Genomic DNA, 16387 nt, shown 5'->3' with positions numbered 1-16387 from the left:
ATGGTTTGGAAAGGTTGACAGAGCTGTGTTGTGAGGTGTTTTCATTAGCCTTGCTTTTCCTGTCTGCCCGTTGACTTAAGTGATCTGCTAAGCTGATAGCTACTTAGCAAGGAAGTTTGAAAGGGTCTCAAAAGAAATAACCCAGACCACCTCTCTGGGGACTATTGCTTAAGGGTTGTGAAGAAATTCTTGTCCGTCACCAGGTAGAGAAGACAGGCACCAAGGCTGTGAGATGCCCTTTATACACCCAGCTTGTGTTCGGTTGCCGTTGTAAGATGATCCACAGACATGGCTCTTTTGAATTTGATCATTCGTGCGAAGCGTTCCAGCACTGCTCCGAAACACAAGCGCTTAATTTTAAACAATCCACTTCTATGAAATTGCACCCAACAAAGACCTAATTGGCAGTGTTGGGTCACAGGAAATTAAATCATGTTTTTAGATCGCGTCTCGATTATTATTCCTGTGCGAAGCTGTGGCGTTCTCTTAGTCCAAACAGTGGAGCACAGCTTCACGGTCGCTCATGTTCACTCGGGGAATCAACTAAGTGAAGCCCCGCCTGCTCACTTCTTTTAGTGACTACACTTGATATCACAGTCATCCATTTTGTTTCATCCGTGTAATGGATAAGCCTTCCAAAATAGATTTACATTGGACATTTCATCCTTAGGTGGGTTGGTAAACTGGCAAGATGGTCTCTGCAGTTCTTTTTTTATTTCTTGAGGTGTATCTTTTAAGAATATGAAAAGGACAAAGTAAGACAAATGAAATATAGACTAGCATTAAAACGTGTGAACGGATTATGTGCATTACGTTGACTCCAGCAGCAGACCCACAGCAACCTCAGTGAATATCATAGTAAAATGTTAAGTGGTAATGCATTCAGGAAAGTGAATTCTAAATCCTTTGAATACTGTTCACACAAGAATAAATAGCTTTTTTTCTCCTTTTTCCCCAACTCACAATTTAGTCAAGTGCAGCAAATTTTTAAGCAAATTACTTTTAAGAAGATCAAAAGCACCCTGAGCTGAAATTCTAGTTTGATGGATGTTCTGTTTGGTTTCTCCAGACCTGGAGATTAGCCCGGTGGCTAAGGCTGCAGCGGGGGAGGGGCGAGGCTGAGGGCAGCTTTCTGGAAGGCCCTGTAAGTGTGCTGGCAGCTCGGGTGAAATGTGAACCATATGAAGGCGAATGATGGTGCAGATGGCTCGTGAAGTCTGCCGCTCCCGGGCCCTCTCCTCCAGATGCTGGTGCTTGACTTGGCACCGTCCACCCGATGGTAAACAAATAGTTTTAGGTAACCCCCGCCCCGCCGCCTCCAGCGGCTGACTGGACGCATTAGGTAGCTGTTGGAGATCGCAGGCCACGCGCCCCTCTGCTCCCGTGAGGCATCACCTGTGCTGGGTTCTTGAAAGCCTTCCTGGGTTCATACTGCTGTGACGGGCAGCACCCACAATGTTCAGGCAGGCAGGTGGTACGGAACCATCGATCTAGAAGTAGCTGTTTACTAATGGTGCACGGATTCCAGATCTCGTATTGTGTTTGAACATGGTGACAGGTGTATTTAGTTTCCAAATGACTTTTATATCCGTTCCGACATGAGATATGAGAGAAATGTTTGAAATCAGCTTTCAGTGTAATTATATTTCCAACTGATCGTTCAAAAAAATCTTTTATTGTGGAAACGAGTGTCTGTAAAGAAGGTTCCGTATTTCAGCTTTGGACGGCTTACTTCAACAGGACTTGGGTGATCCACTCAACAGACTCCAGCAAATGCCTTTTTCCTGGACGTCAGCCTCGATAAGTGGCCCTCTCCTCTTCTCTCTTTCTCCTTCAGAGCTGTTGTCTCACAAGAGAAAAGTGTGATTGCCTCAGCTGACTTTCTGAAAGTTGAAAGGATCGTTGGCTCTGAGAGTGCCATCTGTGAAACAGATCCCTCCTGTTAAGCTCTTACTGTGTTCTTTGCCAGTTGTTCTAAAATGCTAATTTATGAATTCTCTCCTTAGTAATAACACACAGTATTTGTCATAAATTATAGCTATTTGTCACATAATTATACATCTAAATTATTAGATGGTAACTGAGAATAAACTGAAACCTGTATTAATAATTAAGTAATTAATAATTCAAGGTTGAATTATTGGCACTTGCCAACTCTGTGCTATAGAGTACATCAGCTCCAATCTGTGAATATGATACAGTCATGTCTTGACTCCCATGATCTATTCCAGTGCTCACTTAATGTCCATGACCTCTGTGTGTGTTAGCCTTGTGTCAGACCTTCACATGGCGCTGTGCTGCTCTGCTCTGAGCCGTGGGTATGGCCTGCAGCTGCTCCTGCACTGGTATAGGAAACGTGGGCTAGTGAGGAGCAGAGACGGGGAGAAGGAGAGAGAAGTGTGGTGCCAATAGGAGTTGGCTCCTGCCACTGGGGAGGTGCAGGGTCCGGGGCCCGGGGTCTGGGGCCAGGGTCCGGCGCGTGGAGCCAGAGGAAAGCCTTGTGCAGGAAGGATGCCTTCCAAATGGGACGAGACAGCAGGGACGAGAGCATAAATCACGGCCGACACCACGACTGGGGCCAGCGGGCGGAAGCAGGCCTGCTCTTTTGAAACTAGACATGGGGCGCCGTGTTTGGGGTCCGATCTGCTTCCTTCACAAAACCTTCATCAGTCAGTGACACGCTGCCGAATCAGTTTCCTACCCCTCTACTGCACATTCCCTCACGTCTGCTCACTCCTGCCCACACGTGGTCTCCGCCGGTGCTCACGTGTTTTGGCGGCCGCGCGGCTGCTGTTATCCAAATTCAGGCAACCTGGTTCTCCTCGACTCCGTGTGCTAGGAGTGGCGTGCTTACAGTGGAGCCTCCGTCCTCGGGCCGGACGTGGTCTCGGGGGCCGGCGCACGTAAGCCAGCAGACATGTGCGTGTGTTTTTTGCATGTTGGGGAACAAAGGGAGACCTGGCTACACTGGTCCTTTGATGGTCTTTCGCAACTGTGGAACATAAGTGCTGAATTGGTATTAGTGAGACATGGAGAATTAATAAGGAATGATTAACATTAACGTGACAATGCATTTTGCACACAGTACTTCTCTCCTTCAGGCGTCTCCTGAACCACCAGGAGCCACTCCCCTCCAGCTCCTCACCCGGGCCCCGGGGCCGCAGGTGATGCCCGGGTCCCATCAGTGCTAGAGCCCCCGAGTCTCGTTTCGCCCTGGTGCTGGATGGGCGGTATTGTTTGCCCATGCATTGTGTACAGGGACAGTGCAGGGAAACAGCTGTGGTTGACGGACTTTCCAGACCTGTTTCTTGGCAGCATGGCGTGCCCTGTCCAAAGACCTCACCAGAGCCAAGCCTTCATCCTCTCACTCTCAGCTCTGCTTCTCTTCCTCCGTTTAAGCTTTCGAACCCCAAAAACCAGCATTACACATAAACCAGCTAGCGGTAGAGGAAACCAGGCTCCCACATTAGAAATACAAACATTCTAAAGAAGATACTGCTTCATTTAAAAGATGTCTCTGAAAATCTCTCACTAATCCCACTGGACACCTCTCCTCAACCCCACTGAAAATCTCTCACTAATCCCACTGGACACCTCTCCTCAACCCCACTGAAAATCTCTCACTAATCCCACTGGACACCTCTCCTCAACCCCACTGAAAACTTCTCACTAATCCCACTGGACACCTCTCCTCAACCCCACTGAAAATCTCTCACTAATCCCACTGGACACCTCTCCTCAACCCCACTGAAAACTTCTCACTAATCCCACTGGACACCTCTCCTCAACCCCACTGGAAACTTCTCACTAATCCCACAGGAACCCTTCAGTTTTTTATAGCGCTATATTTGACGACAGCCATTGCCACAAAGCAGCTTTACAGATGTATAAAGCCAGGCTCCCATTGGGCTAGCCGTAGGCGACATTGGGAAGAAGAACAAAAAAAACACCCTAGAACAGGGGTGCCCACAAGTTTTCGGCTTGCGAGCTACTTATAAGATGACCGAGTCAGAAAGATCTACCGGGGTGGCGGCGAACGTAATTTGTTGAGCGGGGGGGGGGTGGCGAACGTAATATGTTGAGGGGGGGGGGGGGGGGGGGGGGTGGCGAACGTAATTTGTTGAGTGGATTGCAGATTGGCTACCGTGAATGTCAATCCAAATACAACCGTCACTGCAGATGTGCGATTCATCTACTACTATTTTATGTGACGAGATCTATGCACGTTTCTTCGCGATCGACCGACACTTCTTTCGCGATCGACCGGTCGATCGCGATCGACGTAATGAGCACCCCTGCCCTAGAATGAGCATGAAATCTTATGAGGAACCAAGACTCAAAGGGGAAAACCTCACACTCACCTCACTAGAAGCCTCTCGCTAAGCTTTCTGATATTAGAAAGAAATACATGATTGCAAAAGTGTTGAGTTGGTCACAGTCAGACTACTATGTGGTATTTTTGATGGACTGAAACAAATTCTGTGTGGTAAGATGTGCTAATGACGGTCATCCTGATATATAAAATAGATAGGTGATAATATCTAGTACCTTTTTCTCAGTTCCATGTACTTTAGTAACCTTTGGAAAAATGCACATTTCAGAATACTTTAAATCAGTAACACTTTTTAATATTTATGCTGACTTGTAATGAAAAATGTGTCTTTTAATCGCGAGCATTTACAGTTTTTTCTAATATGGTTACTCAAGTCTTACACATTAAGAGCTTTATTCACAGCACCAAAATGGCTAGACAGTTGGGCTCTTTGGTTTAAACAAACATTTGTACAATAAATCCAGCAGACCTACAAACAAAAAATTAAATTATCTTTAGGAAGTTTTAATTAAGAAGAGGATTGATGCTGGTGTTGCAGTAATCCAGAGTAATCTCTGTGGGTTTTAACAGTAAACCTTTACATTTCCACGAGGCTCCTTTCAGACGTCTGCTTTGGTTTCTTTTAGAGTCGTTTGAGTAAAGACACAATGATTTTAATTTTGTGGTTGTATATTACTCAGCTGCTTACCGTTAATGTACATTATTCATTAATTGAAGAAATGGAAAAAATCACCGAGGTGGTTCTCTGTAGACCAAAGGGTTATTCCAGTTCATGTCAGTGTTGTGTAACCGTGTCTGCTGCCTTCGACAGGTGGGATCTCTGGTGACTTAGGAAGAGGAAGTGACTCAGTATTGGTGGTTGTGGACACATCCTGGCATGATCACACAAAGAGGCTGATTCTCGAACCGCTCCATTTCTAAAGGACCATAAATTGACTGATCATGATCTGTGATAGCAGAGCACTGGATTTTCACTCAACAACAACACTACAGATAGCAGCCCCTGAAGACAGACCAGGCATGCGAGTGGTGTGATCACATAGCTTCAGATCAGAGCAAAACACATGACACAAAAACCCTAATAGAAAGGTTTGCCTAGTACACACAGACAGACACACACGGATTACTTCCCATGGCTATGTTTTGGGCTGCAATGTATAGAAACAGACGTGGCTCGCTTTGTCTGTGTGTCTGACACAAACATGTCCTTACTGCACTGCTTATGCCCGTTCAGTCTTAAGCAAACTCTAACGAGGACGTTTCATTAGCCACGCGCGGGGCTTCAGTTTCAGATGCACACTAGAGCGTTAAAAAGCTACAGTTCAACACTTTTGACTTCTCTGTGTGTATACAAGTGGCAGGGAGAAAAGAATGAAGGAACGATGAACACGAGAGAAGTGAATGGAGGCTCTCTCACTGCAGACCTGCCCTGTACGGTTTGGGCAGGGAGGGGAAAGAGAACGTAGCCCAGGGAAGTGGCGAACAGAGGGGTGACTCATCACTCTGGGCTGCGATTCAGCAGATGGCTGTCAGGCCGGCCCCTTCGCTAGGCTAATATCCTGGACGTTTCCATCAGGCCCTCTCCTCCGCGTGCTTCCCAGCTTGGGTAATCTCCCCACGAGGGAAGCCATTACTCCAAAGTGGAACAGCACACAGCGCGTGTCACTACTGGCTCGTCCTCACACCCATCTCCGTCTCGGTGGCACTCCAAATCAGAATGGATTGTTTACATGTGGATTTTATATCCCGCAGTAATGTTGGGGAAAACAGAATCCGAGGTGGTTGTAAATTATGTCCCAAGAGTCCGAGAGACAATCCGAATGGTACATATGTTCTCAGAGACGTCTTGAAGCTCTCTTGGTAACTCTTGGAAAAAGGAAGCCTTTGTTATTTTTCGAACTCCTTTGACTAAGAAGAAACCTTCTGCTCCTATAAAGACCTGTGACGTATTATTAACAAACTCCCTTTCCTGTCTGCAGTTCCCGGAATGCGGGTTCTTCGGCATGTATGACAAGATCCTGCTCTTCCGCCATGACCTGAACTCGGACAACATCCTGCAGCGGCTCACGTCCACGGGGGACATCCACGAGGGAGACCTGATCGAGGTGGTCCTCTCGGGTAAGTTCAGGACTTCTGCCGTTCGTCTGGAAGGGCACAGGTGATGCTTCCTGACCGCTCCCCGATTCTCATGAGTCTAAGGTGCAGCCCAGACTTAACTGCATTAGACTAGATGCGAGCTCTCCAACGAACGGACTGTGGAGGACCGTTTCTCTCAACATGTATGCCAGATGTGCTGGGTCAATAAAATGTCAGTAAAAGCCTCAGTTGGCCCTCTCTGGATGACTGCGAACACTGACTGGTTAGGTCCTTGGAGGCCGCTACTCACAATCAATTTCAGCCAGGCCGCGAGTTAATGGAAAACACCACACGTGTTAAGAGAGTTAAAATCAGGCATGCGGACTCGAGGGCTTATTAATCTATTTATTTGACAGGGTTGGGGAGGGAGACTTCCAAGCCGTAACTTTGGAGTTCATTCCAGTCTTCTGTAGGCCTCTGTCACAATACAATTACACAATATGTTTTAGATACAAATCCTGGTTGGAAAGAGGTTTGCAGTAGAATCCTTCCAGCAGGCTTGTGGCGTGAGGGGCCGATCACAGGGTTCAGAGTTCAAGTTCATGTGTTGTTCCTGTGCTGAATGGCTTTCGCATCCTGCCCCAAGAGCGGGTCCATTTTTTTTTTTTTTTTCGGAGCCCCGGTTTTCCTCTCTGTGGCGTCTCCACAGGGGAGTCGTACAGTGCACCTGCCTTGAGGATCCTCCCCCCCAGCACAGATCCGCTGCACACGTGGGGGGGGGGGGGGGGTCACTCTTCTCGCTGTTGTTTGGCCTCCCATAGCCTCGCCAACGCCGGGTGACTTTTCACTGTTGCCCTGCAGCCGGTGACATTACCGGAGGTGGAGCCTCCTGGGCACAGAGGCAGTGGTTGGGGAAGAGCAGCCAGACAGCCAGCCAATGAGCAGGAGGGGGGCGGAGCTCGGACTGGGTTCAAAAGGCGAGGGCTTGTTTTTGTTGCAGTGAGTGGCAGTAGTTGTTCTGCTGGGAGGTGTTAGACAGAGAGAGGGAGAGGGAGGGGAAGAGAGAGAGAGAGAAGGAAAGGAAGGGAGAGAGAGAGAGAGATAGAAGGAGAGGGAGGGAGAGAAGTAAAGGGAGGGAGAGAAAGAGAGAAGGAGAGGGAGGGAGTTGGGGTCAGAGCACACCGAACCCCACAGGCATCCATATGTTGTGTCCTGACACTGCCCCCCAATCATGACTATAGAGTTCTTGACTACACAGAGCTCCTGCAGGGCTGTGGTTGCACCCAGCACAGCCTATGGGCTGTTTCCAGCGCCTGAGTGTGAGCTGGTGTCAGCGCTGGGCGCTGCTGTCTGCCATGTGACCACTCTGCTCCTCCACTTCCCTGCTTTGATGTTCAGAGAGGGGCACACTGCTCTGCTCTGATCCAGCTAGATTCTTTGGTTTCCATGTTCTTCCCTGTGCAAATGTTGGCCTGAGATTTTTTTTCCTGTTTCCTTTAATCTCTCAGAAGAGAAAATGTGGAAGATAGAATAATAGTGATAACAAAAAGAACAAAAAACAAAGCTTCCTTTTACCATTAGAAGTGCATATTCAAATAGGTGCACAATTCATCGAAACAGCCAATCAGGTGCGGTGTTCAGCAGCCAGACTGAGAGATGCCAAACGGACGTATCTGAAGTGGAGGGAACCTGCTGAGTCCAGCCGATGCCTCCTGTTGTCCAGGAAACGCCCCGACCCTGCCGGGCTTTTACAGTCAGCTTTTACAGTCAGCACAGCCCATCTAGATGAGATCACTCGTATATGGAGACGCGCCACTGGGAGGGGTTTCCGCCATGGGGGGGGCGCTGTACTCCCATGGTTGCGGTAAGGCCCGGTGGGTTACAGGTCTGCTGAGATGCAGCATGCCGGCCTGTCCTTAGCTGGTCTTCATCATCAGCGCAGCACAGACACCAGGGCAGACAAACTGTGGGCAAGCTGTCTCTCAGTGCCAGAACACTTGAGCCATGCTTTCTAGCAGTCAGAGATGGCTCTCTCTCTCTCTCATATGGTTCTCTCTCCCGCACGCCGGTTCCTGCTTTACCCCCCCCGAGTTAGTACTTTAATGTCGGGGTTAAAAGAAATTAACATGGTCTGTGTTAGAGGAAACCACCCCCAAATTCTGAAATTTCTTCTAATCGGCTGCTGATTTATACCTGATGAATAACCCAGATGAGATCACTGTTATCTGAAGAAATCACTTTCAATGCCGTTTCAGTTGGAATCACTTCAGTGCAGTAATATTCACTGACTCTGCACTCTGACTCACATTTGAAACACATCAGTGTCTCCCTGGCACGCTAAAGGAGAGTAGTGTTTTGTACTGGGCTGATCATGGTTTGACCTGCAGCTGTGTCATGCCTGTGTCTCATCATAGCCAAATCATAGTCAAAGACCTCTAATTAGCTTTATGAATGTGGAGCAGTTTGGGACCTGCTGTGTAAATATTGTATTTCTTTATATGTGCATTATTACACTGTGAAGTCCAACCCCGAGCCCAGTCAAACAGTCGGACCGCTATAGACTGGGACTCACTTTCTGTGATATGTTAAAATCTCAGACGACCAAAATACAGCAAATATACACTCCCATCTGTAATTCCCAGAATTACACTTATCACATACTGTTTGTATCCAGAAATGTTTAATATGTGTTTTAATGCAAAATCAGATCTTTTGTTGTTGACATAATGAGGACTGAGGGTTGTATTGATACAACTGAGCTGTTATTTCTAAATGAGGTCCAGTAGCTGGAGGATATCTTCTTAAGCTTGCTGTTCTATTATTTTAGGTTACAAAATAACTAAATTACTAAATATAATTTTGTACAAATTATTCAAAGTAATTAGTGACCTTAAAAACTGAGTTAATCTTACTGGTACATTCAGTTTGCTTTTGTGGCATATATTGACCAGTAAGGTAAAGTACCGTGCTACCGTGGGGTGTCCAAATGACAACTGTGGGAGTCATGGTGAGGAAATCTGTACCTGTGTGTATTTGTATTTGTGCAGTTCAACTTATGTCTCCTTAAATAATGTTGGTGTGGGTCTCTGTACAATTGAAATCCATTGAAATGTAGCCATCTTAAAATCATTATCGCAGAACCTATTCAGGACTGCGAGAAGACGTCAGGTTTGTTGAACCTCTGTGGCACGTATAGTGTTGAACTTTAAAAGCTTACTGTGTGTTCTCTTTTGTGTCATTTGCGTTTTCCTCGTGTGTCTTTTCCTTCAGCCCGTCTGAGGCTCTTTTCCTTTTGTTCCTTTGGTTGCGTGCGTCCTGTTTTAAGTTGAACTTTAATTGCAGCCCACGCTACGGTGGAGGATTTCCAGATCCGACCTCACGCTCTTTACGTGCACTCGTACAAGGCGCCGACCTTCTGCGACTACTGCGGGGAGATGCTGTGGGGGCTGGTCCGGCAGGGACTCAAATGTGAAGGTACCCGACGCTCCGAACTCACCGCCGCCCCCTTAGTGCTTTTTTCCGCAAACGCTTTACGTCATCGGGCGCGTGTGCAGGCGTCCGGACACACCTGAGCACCTGAGCTGGTACGACTGCAGCATGTGCACGACGCGTGTCCGGTACGGTCCTCCAGAGGGGACGGAGGTGCGTGAGGCCGAGCGGCTCCTGCTGGAGGCCCCCGACCACCACGTCCACCCTGTCCCCGCCCTGGACACGTGGGCCTGTCCTCTGCTGCGTGCAACCGCTGCTCGAAACCGACCGCGGCCCTCGGAGGCCATAAAGCAACCGCTCGCTGCTGCAGTAATAAGCCACACTGATGTGTGCAGCACATCAGACTCCCGCCGGGTGCTCTCCAGGGAACAAGCCTGTAAAACAGCTCATGATATATGTGATTAATATAGTGGCTTAAATCTTCCTGAAGCTCTGTCACAATGGTTTGGAATATGATCTGAGAGCTTTACTCTTTTTTTTTTTCCTCTTACTTTTACTGAACTGTTCCAGTGGGTGCTTCTAACAGCATGATTTCAGACATCAGTGAGATGGTGTATGTGGAGCCCTCTAGTGGGCGTTTAGAAAAACGACATGTAAGAGAGAAAGGAGACACCAAGTCCCCTCATCTGATTCTGTGTGTGGCGTGAACGGCGTTCCGTGACACGCGTGCGTGTGGCGTGTTTGGCACGTTCCCAGGTTGTGGGCTGAATTACCACAAACGCTGCGCCTTTAAGATTCCCAACAACTGCAGCGGCGTGAGGAAGAGACGGCTGTCCAACGTGTCCCTGACGGGCCTGTCCATGTCGGTCCCGCGCCCCCCGCTGGTGGAGCACGCTGCCGTGACCCCGGACGAGGTGAGGGGCCCCACGCTCACGTTTCCTACCGACTCCACTAGTTAGCGTATACAGTAATAAATACAGGGACGCTCGGCCCTTGCGAAGCGAGAGGTCTGCGTTTCGTCTGAGGCTGAACAGGAAGTGATTAAAGTTTGACTTTAGGCACCATCCCATAAGTGTTGTATATTATACTGTAAGCGTATCTCAGGGCTGTGCCTATACAAGCCAAACTCCCTCAATATGAATGGACATTACTTCCAGGAAATGCATTCTGCAGTCTGGCCCTGCACAACTGAACTATAGTGCACACAGAATGCTGACAGCATGAAATTTGAATCCCAGTATATATTTTATTGAGAGTTTATATATGACAGTATAGTAAATTGGTAATTCTACTTGAAACTCGTGCTTATCCGTGGATGCTTGAAGACTACGTTACTAAGCCTTTGTTTTCTTAGGTGTCTAAACAGTGCGTATGAATGGCCTTCTTTCCAGCAGTTATGTCAGAAAAATCACAAAAAGAAGAAAACTGACCTCTCCAAACGCAGCCAATACTCAAACCATGTGTGCACCTATCTGTCCGGCCCGGCCCGGTGCTGTTCCTCCGGGTTAACCCTTATGAATGCTCGTTGGAAATGGGGTTGAGTAAATCACTTCAAGCCCCGGCGGGTTCCTTTATGCAAGTCTGTGCCACGACTCCATGTGTTCTGCATGGAGAGGGCTCCAGGCGGGACTGCCCACTTCCCAGAGGCTCAGACAGGTTTTAATAAAGCGAAAACAATCCGAACACAAATGCACAAAATCGGAAAGACTTATCGTTTCCTGTGTAAAATGCTGCGGACGGTTTCGGCTCCACAGCGTCCAGCATGGCCCCTGATGTGTTTGATGCCTCTCCAGGTGGCAAAGCTCACATGTCTCCTCCACCCCTCCTCACCCCTGTCCAATCGCCATCCGCAGAGGCCCCATCAGGAAGCCGGGAAGCGCCTCCCGTCCTGGAGCGGCCGGCCCATCTGGATGGAGAAGATGGTGTTGGGGAGGGTGAAGGTGCCGCACACGTTCGTCATCCACACCTACACGCGCCCCACCATCTGCCAGTACTGCAAACGTCTGCTCAAGGGCCTGTTCCGTCAGGGCCTGCAGTGCAAGGGTGAGGCCCCCCCGGGGAACCGGAGGAGATCATACAAAGCACCACGACCACATCTGTGATTTATGTTAATACCTTTTCCTTTTATGTTTTCCAGACTGTAAATTCAACTGTCACAAGCGATGCGCATCTAAGGTACCGAAAGACTGTCTCGGGGAGGTTCTCTTCAACGGAGGTACGGGTTTTTTAACCGCTCTGGAGGTTTGGTGGTGAGACACCGGTGAGTTTGCGCTGGCTAGCTGACCTAACGAGCCCCGATGGTCCCACGGCAGAGCCGGCCAGCCCCCTCCCGGATTCAGACACCACCATGGAGGTGGACAGCAGCGACATGAGCAGCGAGAACACCAGAAGCTTGGAAGACTCTGAGGAACCCACGACCCCTGACGACAAGGTCTTTGGAGATTACCCATTTGCAGACCAGGAGAAGGACGAGGAGCCTGTGAAGACTCCTCAGATCAGGTACGTAACCTGCGGTCTAGGACACAGGCGGGCTATGGAATGTATTGTGGTGTGTATGATTTTGGTTTCGGTTCCGGTCATTTGTCCTGTTTCCCCTGGTCTTTGTGTAGCCCGTCCACAAGCACTAACATCCCTCTGATGCGTGTGGTCCAGTCCATCAAACACACTAAGAGAAGAAGCTCCACTGTGGTCAGAGAGGGCTGGATGGTGCACTACACCAGTCGGGACAACCTGGTAAGATCAACACACACCTGCTTTCATTCATAGCGCAATTAGCTTTTAGTTTTAAGATCTTCAAAAATAACTGCAAAATTCACATTTGTAAGGGTTTTCTTTAAACACATAACAGATGTATACAAAAATATATACGAATATATTTTATTTATTTCTCAAATCTATCAAAAAAAAGGTATATAAAAAAAATAATAATACTAAAAATAATAATATTTCTTGATTTCCCCAGAGGAAGCGGCACTACTGGAGAATAGACAGCAAAAGTCTGACTTTGTTTCAGAATGACTCGGGAGCAAAATTCTACAAGGTGAGAGAAGGGGGTCTGAGGGGCATTTCTCTTTCATTCTCTTCCTTCTGAATTATAATGACCATTCTATGGTACTTTTTCAAACAGAGACAACGCCAACGGTGCACACTGTGTGAAACGTCCCCTCCCCCGCTGATCTGGTTTCACTTTATGCAATGTAAAAATTTCACCCTGGTCAAAGTGGGACACGTGTAAACACTTTACCGTTTAGTCATAATGTATCTGAGGTCATTGTAGCACCTCCACAGCAGTTGGGCTGTAGATTATAGCTGTTAACATTTAAAAATTAAAAAAATATTCTGAGAAAAGACGTGATAAGTACGTTAGTAATGAACATGAGTTACTCCTCCATCTTCATACACCACTGAGTACTGTAGAGGGTGAATAGCTGTACGGTACTGAACAGTTGAAGTACGTGTATCCAAGCGAGGGTGAACAGTCACAATACTGCATGAAACTACATATTAATATGTAGTCAGATAGTACGTTATACGTTTTAAAAGTGAATTTATCTCGGCGATTGCATATGCACTCGTGAAAGATTTTCTTTATCACCCTACAGAGACTTTTATCATTTTAGTAGCCTGGATCACCTGTAAATCTGATTATTTATGTACAATGACAAAATGAAAAGACCCCCAGACTTACCCCCAGCAGCACCATTAGAAAGGAGTAGGCGTTGCGCACGATGGATATCTCCTTTCATGATCAGGGTCTGTGGGCAGCCCCGTGCCGTCTCCTGCGTGCCGTCTGTCAGAAACACCACCTGTGTGCTTATGAGTCAGACAGTGCCTAGAAAAGCCCGTCGTGTAGCGACTCCCGGGCGGTGCGGCGACTGTGTTGCACACCACTTCATTATCGACCGCCTCCTTCAGTCCTGGGGTGTCAACGTCAGTACTGAACGCTGGAGGCTTCTGTGCCCTCGACCTGGATTGATGTGGCATGGCTGTTGATTTTTGGACCCTTGGTGCTACGCCTGTCTGCTTTCATTAGTCGCACGGGGACAAATCTCCTCATAGAACCTTATTAGATGCGAGAGGAGAATTGGGGCAGCTCCCTCTCACAGCTGGGTAACAGCCAAACGTTTGTCTCTTGGGGGCATTTCCAACTGCTGCCAGCTACAGTGGTGTCTTTCTTGATGGAGGAACCCGTTGAGCAGTCAGCGTGGAGGTGATGAAGCAGACCCTCTGTGTTCAGACGTTTGCGATAAAGGGCCCTTGGTCCTAAGCACTTTTGGTGGTGACTGGGTTCAGATATTCTTTTTCTAAGCAACTAATGTTTGGTTTTCTTTTTTTTTCTCCCTGTATGTATTCACATGCTTTCTGGTGGTCATGTGTCAGTCATGAGCTGGAACACTGCCTCTGTTTCTTACATTTGGAAGTCATAGTCAGTTCTTTGAAGACAAAAGCCCTGTAGTTTTGGTTTCTCTGCCTCTTTTATGGGTTATGGGGGGCTTCAGTTCTGTCTCCAGATAACTGCTCCTCACCAAGACCACCCCCCTTTCAGGGTACAGTGGCCATCCCCAGCACAGTGTCACACTGACTACAGCTCCATTGCCTAACACACCCACCCACACACAAACACATGCAAACGCACACACACAAACACACATGCACATTCATAGTAATAGAGCCTTATGGTGCGCTGCCTTGTAATCATGGAGCTCTTCAGTGGGCGGGATCACGTGGTTCACCCCCTAACCACAAGCGCTTGAGCTGAAGCTCAGAGCAGACCGCTATTGGTCACAGCTACCGTTTCTGCCGCTCGTTTCAAGACTGTGCTGTGGGCTGGAAAGAGGGCCGGCTGTTTAAAGCCCCGTCAGAAGCAAGCTTGCCTCATTTGTCTATGAAATAGCAGAAGGGATGTGAAGTGCAAGTTCAAACCGATGCACACTCTTGGAGAAAACTGAAACCCAGCTTGGACTGTGTCAAACGCCCATACTGTGTTCTAAGGACCTTCAGGTATGGATTTGAAAGCAGGAGGTAGTGAAAGTTAGTTCTGCGTTAGTCTCACCTATCAGAAGCGGCTTGGTCGGACATGAATGACTCTCTGTGCTGTTTAACCAAAGTTCTGAATTCTGAATGCTGAATGAAAATGGAACTGAATAATTTTTTTTTCTACTGTCTTTTAGATTTTGACTGTAAGCTATAGAACTGATTCACACAGAATCAGATGTTGTCGGTCACAGCGTGTGAATGGCTGTTTCTTCTTGTACGAACAGGAAATTCCCCTGTCCGAGATCCTGCAGGTGGAGGCAGCTAAGGACTTCAGCAGTCTTGCCCTAGGGGGCAATCCGCACTGCTTCGAGATCATCACTGCCACCATGGTCTACTATGTAGGGGAGAACTCGGGCGGCCCCCACCTCCACATCCACAACCCTGCACTGGCCGCCTCCGGCGTGGGACCAGAGGTAGCTCACAGCTGGGAGAAGGCCATCCGGCAAGCCCTGATGCCTGTCCCCGTGACCCCACAACCAAGTGTGGGCACGGCTGCAGGCCAGGGAAAGGATCACAGTGAGTACAACAGAAATGGTTAAAGCATGCTTATGTTATTGTTTCAAAGCTGGATATTAGGGCATGGTAAAATTAGATTAGCAGCAGTATGTTCATATTCTTAAAAGGTAATTTGGGTAAACAGACTGACCTTTAGCAAAATTGCTTACTTAAAAAGATCTCAAAAGTAGCTTTACAGGAGGTATTCTTAACATCTACCCCTGGATATTTTTTTATATCCTGATTAGTTAATATTGATCTACCTTTCCTGAAATGTTCACACAATGAACATGTTCAGTGTAAGAAAATAAACACCAAGATAAATGACACAAAAGGAGTTCCACGGTTTTCTTTCGACAGTGAAAACTTAAGATATGGTAGCTGAAAGGCACCCTGATGTCTGATCAAATTCATCGTTGATGTGTAACACTCGTGCAGGTCCACTGACAGCTCTTGTGGCAGATGAAAGTGATTAGGCCTCTCAGAGAAGGACAAAACCTGACTCCCAACTCAAATGTATAGGACATGGGCGTAAGCCAGCATGGTGTGGGTGGGGAAGGAACCAGCTCCATACTATTAGTTGTGCTAGTCCCACATGTAGGACTGCTTAGATGTATAAATGATTCAGTATAAGGACTCAAATGAATAAATATGTCCCATATATATGTTGCATTTGATTTGAGATGGTTAACATTTCTATAAATTGAGTTTGGATAGAAGATATCAATAAATATCACATAACCAACATTGTGTGAGTCTGTTAGTTTTCATGTTGTGATACCAGAGTGCACAACTGCCACTCAATAATAAATAATTTGTTTTGTTGCAGGTAAATATGTAAAATGATATGATGCTAGCTATATGTAATGTCAAAATTGATTTGTATGAAGTAATAAATAAGCAGATAGATACATATGCCTGTAAATTTAGACATATCCAGGATTATGTATAGTGTTTAAAGTGATTCTAGGATTACTGAAATACCTGAATAGTATTGTGAATGGAGTTGCAATAAAA

At 47.3% G+C, this 16387-nt stretch overlaps 1 protein-coding gene across 2 annotated transcripts in view; it reads left to right on the top strand.

Annotated features, from left to right (window-relative positions):
* Nucleotides 1-16387, top strand: part of prkd3 (protein kinase D3) — a 30587-nt gene that overhangs the window by 8042 nt on the left and 6158 nt on the right. The window contains exons 3-11 of one of the 2 annotated variants that reach the window (XM_076979213.1): nucleotides 6313-6451; nucleotides 9752-9883; nucleotides 10595-10752; nucleotides 11692-11881; nucleotides 11976-12053; nucleotides 12151-12337; nucleotides 12448-12571; nucleotides 12801-12878; nucleotides 15100-15391. In XM_076979213.1, the coding sequence (XP_076835328.1) occupies nucleotides 6313-6451; nucleotides 9752-9883; nucleotides 10595-10752; nucleotides 11692-11881; nucleotides 11976-12053; nucleotides 12151-12337; nucleotides 12448-12571; nucleotides 12801-12878; nucleotides 15100-15391 (1378 nt within the window). Of the gene's footprint in view, nucleotides 1-6312; nucleotides 6452-9679; nucleotides 9884-10594; nucleotides 10753-11691; nucleotides 11882-11975; nucleotides 12054-12150; nucleotides 12338-12447; nucleotides 12572-12800; nucleotides 12879-15099; nucleotides 15392-16387 lie in introns of those variants that run through there. The other variant, XM_076979214.1, reaches the window with a different exon arrangement.

This window comes from Brachyhypopomus gauderio, chromosome 17 (assembly GCF_052324685.1).
Source record: "Brachyhypopomus gauderio isolate BG-103 chromosome 17, BGAUD_0.2, whole genome shotgun sequence".
Classification (NCBI taxonomy): domain Eukaryota; kingdom Metazoa; phylum Chordata; class Actinopteri; order Gymnotiformes; family Hypopomidae; genus Brachyhypopomus; species Brachyhypopomus gauderio.
Note: the sequence above shows the minus strand (reverse complement) of the source record. Positions and strands in the feature narration are given on the sequence as shown.